This window comes from Nycticebus coucang, chromosome 3 (assembly GCF_027406575.1).
Source record: "Nycticebus coucang isolate mNycCou1 chromosome 3, mNycCou1.pri, whole genome shotgun sequence".
Lineage (NCBI taxonomy): Eukaryota > Metazoa > Chordata > Mammalia > Primates > Lorisidae > Nycticebus > Nycticebus coucang.
Genome location: NC_069782.1, coordinates 40646357 through 40658672, shown reverse-complemented (window position 1 = coordinate 40658672; position 12316 = coordinate 40646357). Strand labels below are relative to the sequence as shown.

At 36.6% G+C, this 12316-nt stretch overlaps 1 protein-coding gene across 1 annotated transcript in view; it reads right to left on the bottom strand.

Annotated features, from left to right (window-relative positions):
- Window positions 1–12316, bottom strand: part of PPFIA2 (PTPRF interacting protein alpha 2) — a 512563-nt gene that overhangs the window by 72135 nt on the left and 428112 nt on the right. The window contains exon 19 of the mRNA XM_053585751.1: window positions 11388–11542. Within this exon, the coding sequence (XP_053441726.1) occupies window positions 11388–11542 (155 nt within the window). The remainder of the gene's footprint in view (window positions 1–11387; window positions 11543–12316) is intronic.

Below are 12316 nucleotides of genomic sequence, written 5' to 3'. Positions count from 1 at the left end.
ATTTTCTTTTAATGTCATGATATTTCTAACCAACATCTATAAGATGGTACGGTCCACACAAAAACATATGAGGAGAGAATGAAAATAAAAAGTACCATTCAGTTGCATCTAGTGCAATGTAATAAATGTGGCCTGAGGTTTGTTGTTGTTGTTGTTTTATTTGCAGTTTTGGCCCGCGTTAGGCTCGAACCCGCCAGCCCTGGTATATGGGGCTGGTGCCCTACTCCTTGAGCCACAGGCACCACCCAATGTGGCCTGACTTTTTATACACTCAAATATACAATTCCCAAGCCTCAAATTCTATTTTCCTGTTTTTCTTCTGGAAAAAATAAGAACAAATATCTATGCAGTATGTGAGATTTTTTTTCAACATTTGAAAAATTTGCGATATGTCATCTATAATGAGATAATAATTATCCATTGAGCAGAAACTCAGGGGCGTGCTGCCTAATCCAAATGGAGAGACTTTTGCTAATTTCTAAGATCTCTTCACATCCCGCTCCACTAGAGCTGACTCCTGCATCCTTCAGTATGAACCTCACTTTCAGAACTCAGTGGGCTCTGGGCAGCCTCTTGTTTTGCTTTTTCAACTTCATAATAATTCCTGAAAACTTTTTGATATGAGGACAATTAATGACAATTAAGGTTGTGGGGGGGGAAAGCAGAAAGAGGGATGGAGGGAGGGGGGTGGGGCCTTGGTGTGTGTCACACTTTATGGGGGCAAGACATGATTGCAAGAGGGACTTTACCTAACAATTGCAATCAGTGTAACCTGGCTTATTGTACCCTCAATGAATCCCCAACAATAAAATAAAATAAAATAAAAACCCTGTTCAAAATAGTTTTTACCCAACAAGTTCCAAATTACTTGGTTTAGGGTCAGTATTAACGGTTTTGGAACATAGAATATGTATACCTTATATAAACTTGGACACCTTGGACAAGGATGAGGCACAGCTAATACATTTCACAATGCTATTATTTCATTCAGAATTCTTAGACACGTACTTAATTCATAAGTTACCTATTGTAATTAAAAAAATAAGAACTTAATTCTGTGCTATGATTTCTCTTTGTTATTTTCTAGGTGTAAAAAACAAAGTCAAGCTAATTGAAAAATGATAACTGTTTTTAATTGTGTTAAATATATGTGTATCGCTATCTAATCTATATCCAGATATCTGTATACCGATAGATAGATAGATAGATAGATAGATAGATAGATAGAATGAAAGGAATTTACATTCCAGTTAAGCTCAAGTTAGATAAGAAGACTGACGGAAATACAAACTTTTAAAGACTACACAAAACATTTCACCAGTGTACCAGTAAATAAGTCAATAAAGACAGCTTTCCCTCTCTTCTCATTGTAGCACATGTTTTCTTACTTAACATCTGCACGATTTGACTAAGGTGTGGTTTCTCTTTAACAGAATCAGATATCTTACCAAAGCATTAGAGGCAAATTTCCATGTCACTATTTTTCATAATTTATTTTAACAAAAAAAAACAACTGGGTACTATTAATGCTTGAACATTATACAAATAAGTTAATCTTGTATCCCGCAAGCCTTATTACTGAACTGGATAATTGTACGAAAGACCCTTTTAATTGAAAACACATTGATTGCTGTCTAGATCTAACCAAGGATGTGACATTTGAGAATAAAAATTTTCTTATTCACTATGTACATATTGAATTAATATAGGTTTTTAGAGGATTTTTTTCTAATGAAATATTTTCACTGTAGGTATTATCAGAAAAGCCCTCCACTGGCTGACTTAAGTACCTTGGGACACACTTTCATTTTTTATTTTTTTATTAACTCATAACTGTGGATACACTTTTAAATGTGAAATTTTCTATTAGGTGCAGTGAGTATACTCATTTTATTTCTCTCATCTGTATATTTGCATTACTGTACATCCATAAATTATTATTTACAATCTACAAATAATAATAAAAATGTTCTCTTGATATAAAAATGGAAATGAATTATTCACTTAAAGTTATAAAATTCTTTGAACAATCCAAACAGGGACAGAGAGATGGAGGAGACAGACTTGTTCAATAAACAATGAAAAGTTTTCAACCACCAGGTGGTTGGATGAATCAGGCTTTTTATTCTTCTGAGCAATAAAAGAAGAGCATTTAAGTGATGGTTAAAATTTTCTCAAAAAACCCAACATTTTAATAGAGAAAAAAGGAACATTTTAAAATAAGGAAAACTTGGAATAAAAATAAAGCTAGCTCTGGGAATATTTAGTGAGTTAAATAAAAGTAGATATTTGAACTTAAGTTATAAAAGTTAAAAGCATAAAGAGCTTAGAAACAGTTATTTTCAAAGGATTGAAAAGATAATTAGAAACATATCCTGTTGGAAAATGCCAAATAGAGAATGACATTTAAGGCCACAGTAGGTGACGTTATTTTTAAGCACCACAGGCAAGACAGAGCCTTAAACAGGAGGAAAAGTCCCAGCAAGTGTATTTTTCAGCCCAATTAAAACATTTCTGAGTGAGGACATTTTTTTGTTTTTTTTCATAGAATTGAAATAGCTGCCTCAGTTCCCTCAGATTCATTTTTCCACATGTTTGAATAGTTGAATTGGTGAGGATGACCTCAGCCAAACCTTTCCCTCTCTGGAGGATTATCTAAACCTGGTGAGCATCTTCCTCATTCTAATTCAGGTATCAGTGGACTCATATGGCTGTGTGGGCTTCAGAAACATCTACTTACCTACACCGAAGTTTCATTCACCAGCTACGTGTGATTACTGAGCATATGAAAAGTGGCTACTCTGACTTATGTGCTGTAAGAGTGAAGGTCACACCAGATTTTTACAACTTAGTACAAAAAGTAAACTGTATAATTAATAATACCTTATTGTAATATTAGTAATATTCACTACAGAGTATGTGTTGAAATAACAGTATTACTCACATGTGGTGTTGAGTTACATATATTATGAAAATAAATTCCACCTCTCCCTTTTTACTTTTCTAAGCTACTAGAAAATCTGCACATGTGGCTCCTATTTGTGGTCTGCATCTTATATTAATGTTGGACAGTGCTGTGGTTCTAACTGGGGAGATTGTACCAGTCCCTGGGGGATTGTAAATATTTATATGTGTGTTGAGGGAGGGTGCATTTATTTTTTGGATATTATAAACATGCCTGCAAAGTGCAACTGGTATACATTGGACATGGACAAGGATTCTAAACATCTTTCAGTAAGTACAGAATCCTGTAGCTTGTGTTTCTCAAAATGGCAAGGGTGCCCCCGATGAGAAATTCTGGAAGCCCAGGGCTCCTCAGTCTTTGGGAGGTCCATTAGGAAGCTATGTAGGGAAAACATGACTAACTCCACCCTTCTCATGCCGAGGTGCACAGGCCTGCAGCGCTTGAGTCCCAGGTGCACAGGCCTGCAGCGCTTGAGTCCCAGGTGCACAGGTCTGCAGAGCTTGAGTCCCAGGTGCACAGGTTTGCAGAGCTTGAGTCCCAGGTGCACAGGCCTGCAGAGCTTGAGTCCCACAATCCACTAGACCACTTCACAGGCAGCGAACACCTTGTCAGGAGTTGCACATGTGCCAGCCCGCTTCCTTGCCCGTCATGGATTTTTCTGGGCTCTCTCTCAGATACATTTACTTTTATGAGGTTAGACAACTAAGTTCTCGAACTCATCTGAGACATAATGCTACGTATGTCTTTGCTGAATATCACTATGTTCACCACATGGGCAACGGGAGTGCTTTGAGGGTGACCTTGGTGATATTCAGTAATGAGGTGTGTAGCACTTTTTCTAGGATGAGTTTGTAAACTTAATTTTCAGAACCCTTCTTCAGGAACTGCGACTTTACACGAAAGTCATCACAACCAAATACAAAAAAATACTTCTGCCTGGACGTCTGCCTGCAAGTGTCTGTCCAACCTCTGCCCATTGTCACCCTTGTTACTGATCTTTATAAGCAAGAATAATTATTTCAAAGTAAGTATGTAATTTCCTTTTTTTCCCTTTAAAAACCGTCCTTTAACTCCCTGAATATGCACATAGTTTATGCATATTCCCCTAAAAAAGTCCTATTCTCAAATGCACATATTTTAGATAGCCCCTCTCTGTTATTTAGGTTGAAAAAAAGCAGTTACCACCATATCTCCTAGGTCTCAATTCTATTCAAAATAGCTGTTTCATCTTGGCCCTTGAGATACAAGTTTGTAGGAATTTCTTGCCAAATCCCACATTTCAAGGCCTCTGCCACTCGGTTTGACCAGCAGAGGTCTCTGTTGTTGTATGAAAAAAGGCCTTTAACTCTGGGGAAACCGAGACTACAATCTTCATCTTCCTTTCATTAGACCTCTCCTTAGCATTAATCGATACCATTTGTACTTCAATACACTTAAATTCATAAACTGTTACTAAATTGTCCTGTGCCTGTTACTCTATTAAGTATCTAGAGGTAGCATCTAGGCAGAGGGCCTGGCTCATAAATGGTATGCAATGATTACATGCTTAATAGAAGCTATTACTTTCTTCAAAGTAAGACCCTTTCACCAGGCAGAGGAGGAGTTATCTTTAGTTGATTAGTGGAATTCAATTTTATCAGTTGGTTCCAGAGCATTAAGGAACAATCTGAAGTTTGGAGTAAAGAGCAGCACAGCCCCTCAGAATTTATCCATGGAAAACAGTCAAGTGCTTCATAATGTCTCAGTCAATATTGGACTCATATGTGACAGTGGCCGCATAAAATTGTAGTACCATATTTTTTTCTGTACCTTTTCTATGTTTAAATATGTTTAGAAACACACTTAACCATTGTGTTACAATTGCCTAGAGTATTCGGTACAGTAACACACTGTGCGGGTTTGTAGCCTAAGACCAATATGCTCTACCATCAAGCCTAAGTGTGTAGTCAGCTATATACCATCTAGGTCTGTACAAGCACCTTCTATGATGCTGTTTACACAACAAAGAGCCTAATGGAGGCATTTTTTGGAACATATCTTCATCATTTAGCAATGCATGACTATGCTTGCTGAATAATGCTGGTGCAATTGCTAATTTTGTCATGATGAAATCACTTTTTTCATCATGTTTATTATGGCATGAGTTCAGACAACTATCCTACAATCTGGCAGATGACCACAAAGTAAAGCAACTGCATGGCCAGGCTTAGTGGCTCATGCTCATAATCCCAGCACTTGGTGAGGCTGATGTGTAGTTTGAGCCCAGGAGTTTGAGATCAGCCTGGGCAACATAGCAGGACTTTATCTACCAAAACAAAAAACAAAATAAGCCAGGCACAATGGCGTGCACCTATAGGCCTAGCTACCTGGGAGGCTGGCAGGGAGGACTGCATGAGCCCAGGAGTCTGAGGCTGCGGTAAGAGATACGCAGCGGCTGCCCTGAAGCCTGGGCAAGAGGGAAACTCTATCTATAAAATAAAAATAATAATAATGGTAAAACCATTTAGCACTTTCTAAAAGAAAGGATGAGAAGGAACTGCAATTTAGTGGCAATAAAAGCTCTTTAAAACATATATATTGTTTTTTATAGGAAATTTGCTAAAGTAATCTTGTTTAGAAACCTAATAATATATGCATTTTATATTTGTAATTGGGGATTCTACTTGTTCTAGGTTAATATACTCTTTCTGTTCTACTTTTTTTTTTTTTCATAGCTTTCCTGTATTTGGCTCCATTTGATCTCCCTTTGTTCTTGAAAATCTCCTTGTCTTAGACACGTATTCACCCCCACGTGAGGCCTGTCAGTAGCCTCTCCTTTACCCTAACCACTGAGGCCTGACATCAGCTAGGTTTACGGGGTGTTCTGTTATTTTTCATTACAGTAATTAATATCAGGGCTCTTTGAAAACCTGAGAGAGCTCGTGTTTCCCAGGTGGCAAATCAAGGATATACTAAGATTGTATGGAGCATGCAACTCCCCCAGACCTGTAAAGGTTTTTAATCTGTTGCTTCTCCACACCCATCACCATTGTTCCTAAGCTGATAAGCTGCCTCTGGAGCTCGGTGCTTGCTGGTTCTAACCCCTAATTCACTTCTGCTTGAACACTGTTACCCTGGAACTCAATTATTTCATTTGCTTGGTTGTCTCCACTTCAAGTCACTGCCTCCGACCTCTGCATTTCAATCTCCCCACAGTTGGGTAACTTGACCTGAGTCCTAACTGAATATTCCCTTTGCTTGATAATTTGGCTTCACATCTGCTAACCACAGTCAGTATCCACTTCCTGATTAACCATGCAATTTTCTGTCACGTTCTCTTTGGAGTTTGCTTTTTCATATGGCTTAAATACTCTTTTCTTATAGATGTGTCCTATTTGAAACTCTAGCTTTAATGCTCTGGTTTCTCTTCAGATCATATAAATCTTTCCCCTGAAACCCTAGCTTTACACCTTGTTCAATTCTGTAGGAAAAGTGTACTTAGATGACCCTCATGGAATCAAACATATTCAGGAAGAGAAATAGTAATACTCTGAATTCCTTACAAACATTAAGTCTGTATCTTTGATTAGGATATGGGTAACGTTTCTGTGTGAGGTCTTTCATTTTACTGGTACCATGAATTATTATTTATTCTCCTTTCATTTATGTGTAATGTCTTCAAGAAGTTGTAACCTTTTTGAAATAAGTGATTTTTAAATGTCTTTAAGTCCCCAAACATGTTCCACAGGGCTAGGAGCTCAAGGATATATTTCTTCATTGAAATGTTTCTAAAAGTGGGTTTTCTAGAGGGCTAACCTGAGTAAATAAGAAGGGGGGCCACTTGCAGCTCTCCTACTAGCTAGCTGTTTGCCTTGCGAAATCATCTCAGTTTCTCTAAGCACAGAACGTGGGCCATGACATGATCATCAAATATCTCCCAGGACTTTTATACATCTTTTACCTCTAAAAGTTTCTCATGTTAAAAATAATTTATTTTCATACTAATTAATTCATGGCATATGACTGGTGAAAGGAAGAGATGTTGGGGAAAAAAGATTTCAGAGAATCAGGATTACTAGGGTTGAAGTAGATCTTGAACATAATTCAATCCAACCACATTTCCATTGCTTGGATCCCTGCATCAATGCTCTTCCTGGTAATTACCTAGGTTTCGCTTGACAATGAACTCATTGCCTCTTAAGGTAGTCTGCGTTGTATGTAATTCTGACATCTCAGTGCTCTTTCTTTTGTCGAGATAAAGTCAATCTTTCTACAACTTTATTACTTTCTAGTTCTAGTTTGGTATCCTTACTCAACTCTGCTTTTTGCCATGACATGTCTTCAAATTTCTGCAATCAGCTATTTACTTTCTCTGCACATGATTCCTGTCTGGAGCTCACCTGCCTAATCTTCTTCCCCAATATCCCTCCAAAGTGGTGCCTTTAAATGTGCAGTAAGAAGGAGGGATAATTCCTCAGCTGGTATTTTAACACTGCAGAGTAGAGTGAAAAAGTCTTTCATCCCAACACTATGTCTATCAATATGGCCTAAATTTACTGATGAATGTTGACTTTAGAGTCATGACATTCATAAATTTTTTCTTACAAAATATGCTCCCAAGAATTAAACTTTTAAAGTGAGATATTTGGGGTCCTCCTTATCTCAATTCTTTTTGCTTGAGATACATTTTAGTGGAAATATTAATTTTTCCATTTATGATTCTTTCTCATGTCAACAATAAATCAATCAGACATCGGCACTGTTGAAACTTTCACATGCAAGTGATTGGGGAATGTGTGAATCCTAATTGTGGCACCAGAAACCTTGATCCAAGGCAGCATCACTCCACTTATTAGCATTATTGAGCAAGGATTATTTAATCAGTTATAAATCCCACATAATTGTTCCATCACTCTGGCCCCATTCTGACATACTGTCCCCAGGGATGTCATAAATGACTGCTTTTTATAGTTTTCTTCCTCCACGCTACCTTTCTTTAACAGGCATTTAGTATAGCTGCTCTCAGTTTAACCTGTGAGCTGAGAAGTGGGGAATCTGGGCCCTTTCAGGAAACTTGTGGCCTTCATGGCCCTTGAATGCAAGCCTTTTGACTGAATCCAAATTTTACATAACAAATCCTTTCATTAAAAGGGGTGAATCAGAGAAAGATGAAGCTTTTGTCACCTCCTCTCATGCTTAAGAACAATCTTTCAGATGTTTCATCTTCCAGAACACTCTTTTCTAGTCAAGATAAATTATCCCACTTGTTGGTGTTAATAACATTAAATTACAATGTGCATATATTCATCTTAAACTAAAGACCTTTCGTACTGCATTTCTGTAAGAAACTCTTAAACCTGATTTGTGTGCAGAATGAAAATTACATTGCCGTTTAAGAGTATGCAATTTGTGGTACATGTATAGCTGTTTTTATAAAAATAATGTAGATTTTGGGGTGGCGCCTGTGGCTCAAGGGAGTAGGGCGCCAGCCCCATATGCCGGAGGTGGCAGGTTCAAACCCAGCCCTGGCCAAAACTGCAAAAAAAAAAAAAAAAAAAAATGTGGATTTTAAGAAAAAAGAATGATCTTGAAATCAGAAGGCCATAGGTTCTTAGTACAAAATTTGTTTTTTTGACATCAATCTCTATTTGCCATAATACTTCAATACTTCTCCTACCATCTTTTCTCATCTTCTGTTTCCATTTCCATAGGTAGAAGAAGGAACATTGGCAGCACTCCTGCGTCTTTGACTTTCCCACATCACGACATAAAATCATAATTACCAGAGACACTTCCCTGGTTTCTTCTGACTCATCGATAAACAGTATTAGGTTGTAGATTCTGAGTCTGAAAAATGTTGATGGTCTTCCCATCAAACATTCAAGACAAAAGTAGACCTAAAATTTGTAATCCTTAACTACAGTACCAGTGAGGTCCATGTACCATTTTCTTTTAGTGCAAATATGGATTTGTGCAATCTGTTTATTCCTGTATTTTCTACTTTCTTCAAAGGTTTTATTTCCAGTGAAGACCTTTTGTTTCAGAAGCTTTGACTGACCCTCTATCAAGCTTCTATTATACAAAACGCCGTAAGTACAGGTTTTCCCTGTTTTCCTCATCAGTATTTCATTCCTTACCGTGCTCTTGATTCTGGTTTTGTTTATACTCTATCTCTGCTATTCCATAAAGTAAAACAAAATCGCTCAGACTCAGAAACCTTCCCAGGTCTGTGTGTGATCCCAATTAATTCTTGCTAGTTTCTGCCTTTGGTGGGGTTGGTCAGTGTAAATTGATTGTATTCTTATATATTTTGACCTAAAAATACACCGTCACTGAAAATGAGTAACAGATGCTCAGTTTCTAGAGGACTCTCTATTTCTCTGCACTTTATATCTTGAATACCCTGCTTTTGACAGAATATTTTAAACAATATTCCTAATAATTGGGTAATTCCTTGTCAAATATAAATTTAACTTAAAAAATAGAAAAATCTAAGTGAGAAGAGTGATTTAATACCTTTTAAAAGGAAAAAGTAAATTGCAGAACCTAAGGTGTGTGTGGAAATATAAATAAGTAATTCCTGTATTAGCAAAATTTTTAAAAGTAAATAACCCTCCAAATTATTGTGAATTACACCATAACATATTTAAAATGGCAAATAATTTGGTATGACTATCATTAGTTCTCAAATATGATAAAAGACTTTTTTTTGAGACAGAGTCTTACTCTGTCACCCTGGGTAGAGTGCTGTAGCATTACAGGTCAGAGCAACCTCCAACTCTTGAGCTTAAGTGATTCTCTTGCCTCAGCCTCCCGAGTAGGTGGGACTACAGGTACCCCGCCACAACACCCAGCTATTTTTTGTTGCAGTTGCCACTGCTGTTTTAGTTGGCTGGGGTGGGTTCGAACTCGCCACCCTCCATTTATGGTGCTGGCGCCGTACCCACTGAGCCACAGGTGTCGCCACATAAAACACATTTTAAAATAATGTCTGGCATGTATCTTTCATATCAAAATTAATCAGCTTCTCTTTTCTCTTTTTATGCAACAGTATTTTCATAGCCTAAGGACCTCCTCTCCTGAGAAACAGAAGTTCAAAGAAAATTTAATATCTTTTCCAAATAACACTTAATCATACAATGGCTGCTATATCTTCTAATGCTTTTTGTGGGTTTCACTGTGTTGAAGTCAGGAAAGGCATTTTTGAATACTAGAGTAAAAATGTGCAAACATGAATATCATACTCAAAAAGTCTTTCAGGGGTAGGGCCGAAACTAACTTTTGGAGTAAAGCATTTCTTGCAAATACTCATTCCTTTATTTGAGAAAATGAAAGAAGTTCTAAGAAGTTTATGTCACTTTGTTTATCACTTAACCATGGGAGGTAAATGTTTAATCATTTCCAAATAATTTAACTCTAAAAATAAATATATAGAAAAATACCCCCCTAAAAGCCAAGTGTATTTTATATATATCAAAATATATTTTATTTCAATTATATAAGTATATATGTATCTATTCTCCATTTATAAATATATATTTATATGTTATAGAACATTTAAAAGGTGCTTATCTATATTTTTATTCAATTATTCACTGACCATAACTAATTCTAGTACAATCCCTATTGTCCTATCCCTCTCCCACCTCACTTACACTCTGTAGTGTTTATTACAAGGGAGCTGTAATAGCTTTGAACAAAGAAAACTTATCCTTTACATTTTATGTATTAAAATGTTTTATTCTAAATTAAAATATTATTTTTAGCCTTTTTGTATGTTCTCCATTTTTTTTCAACAGGAAGGGTTTTAAAATACACATTGCTAAGCTTTTATATACATCCATGCTCTAAGGCTGGAGTATCCAACCTTTTTTATTTTCTACCACACATTGGAAGAATAAGGGTTGCCGTGGTCACACATTAAATACCCAAACACTAACAAAAGCTGACAGTAAATGAAAAGGTCCAGGCATCCATTCATGACCCCACAGATAATCAGCAAAGGTCCTCAGATAATCTGCAGGGGGCCTGTGGGCCTGTAGACCCTGCTGTAACTGGTAGTAAACCCAGTGATTTAAAGTGGACACCCTTGTTCTCTGACATTACCTAAGACATTCTTTACTCATCAATAAAATAAGAATAACAGTAAAAACATTTGGCTGATAGGGTCATTGTGCCTCTCGCAAGAGTCAATATTAAATAAATTCTAGCTATTGTTACTAACAGAGAAATCAAAGGACTGAAACTTTTGCAGTATCTCTCACTGTAGCTTTTGTTAAGCATTATTCAGCTAAACTAGACTTACAAATCTGATTAAGACAGAAAGTTGTTCAGGTAGAAGTTAGAAAAGAAGAAAAGAAAAATGGAATGAAATGAAAGACAGATGGACACTCTGAAGTAACTGAAATGAGTGGTAGGGAAGGTCTAGCACGTGCATACTTACGGAGCTGCCCAAGTCGAGCTTTTTCTTTTTTACCAAACAGACGTCCTATTGAAGACTTGATCCCTTTCTTCTTGGGGGCTTTGTGAAGGGAGTCTTGGCTACTGTTGGCACTGCCAAGTCCAAGGCTTTCTGGCTCAAGAGAGGCAGATAAACTACTGCAAAGCACAAAAGAGGGCAAAGTGTTTACGTTGAGGCAACATCCACAAGGCACACAAAGACTCTTTCCTTTATAAATGTGCACAAGCAGGAACAACTCGACTTTGAATGTCATTGTTTTCTTTCCTTCCAAGTTACCTCTTAAGATATTGAAGTGCAGTTTCCTAAGCCTCAGGTCCCTGAACCTCCAAATCTTCACCAGCAAAGTTTATTTTTGTTCCAAATGGTATTTTTCTCCTTTATTTTTGGTACAATCTCCAACTATAGACTGGTTTATTAACTACATGTTAAATGATCTTCTGTTATTTAGCACTTGACCCACCATCTATTTCTTTCTCAGTTTGTTTTTCTAATCCTTTTTCTTATCTCTTTTTAATTATAATGGGTACCTTTATAGGGTACATGTTATGCTTTCATATAGGCATATAATGTGAAATAATAAAATCAGGGTAATTGGGGTATCTGTTACCTCAGGCATTTGTTATTCCCTTATGATAGGAACATTCCAATTCCACTCTAATCTTAAACATAATGATCTATGGTAAAAAATTTAAATATAACTAATTATGAAGTTGAATTATGTATTCTAACCTATAGTTTACTTGGTTTTCTTCTAGCCATCTTTCCTGCTTTTGATTTGGAGCCTAATTCATTTATTTTAAAATCATCTGAGTAGGACCTAGAAGAAACAGATCATATACCTTTATGATCACCATATATTTTTTGTTAATTATAGTTCTTCAGTATTCTTTTAGATACATGATAAGGCAAAA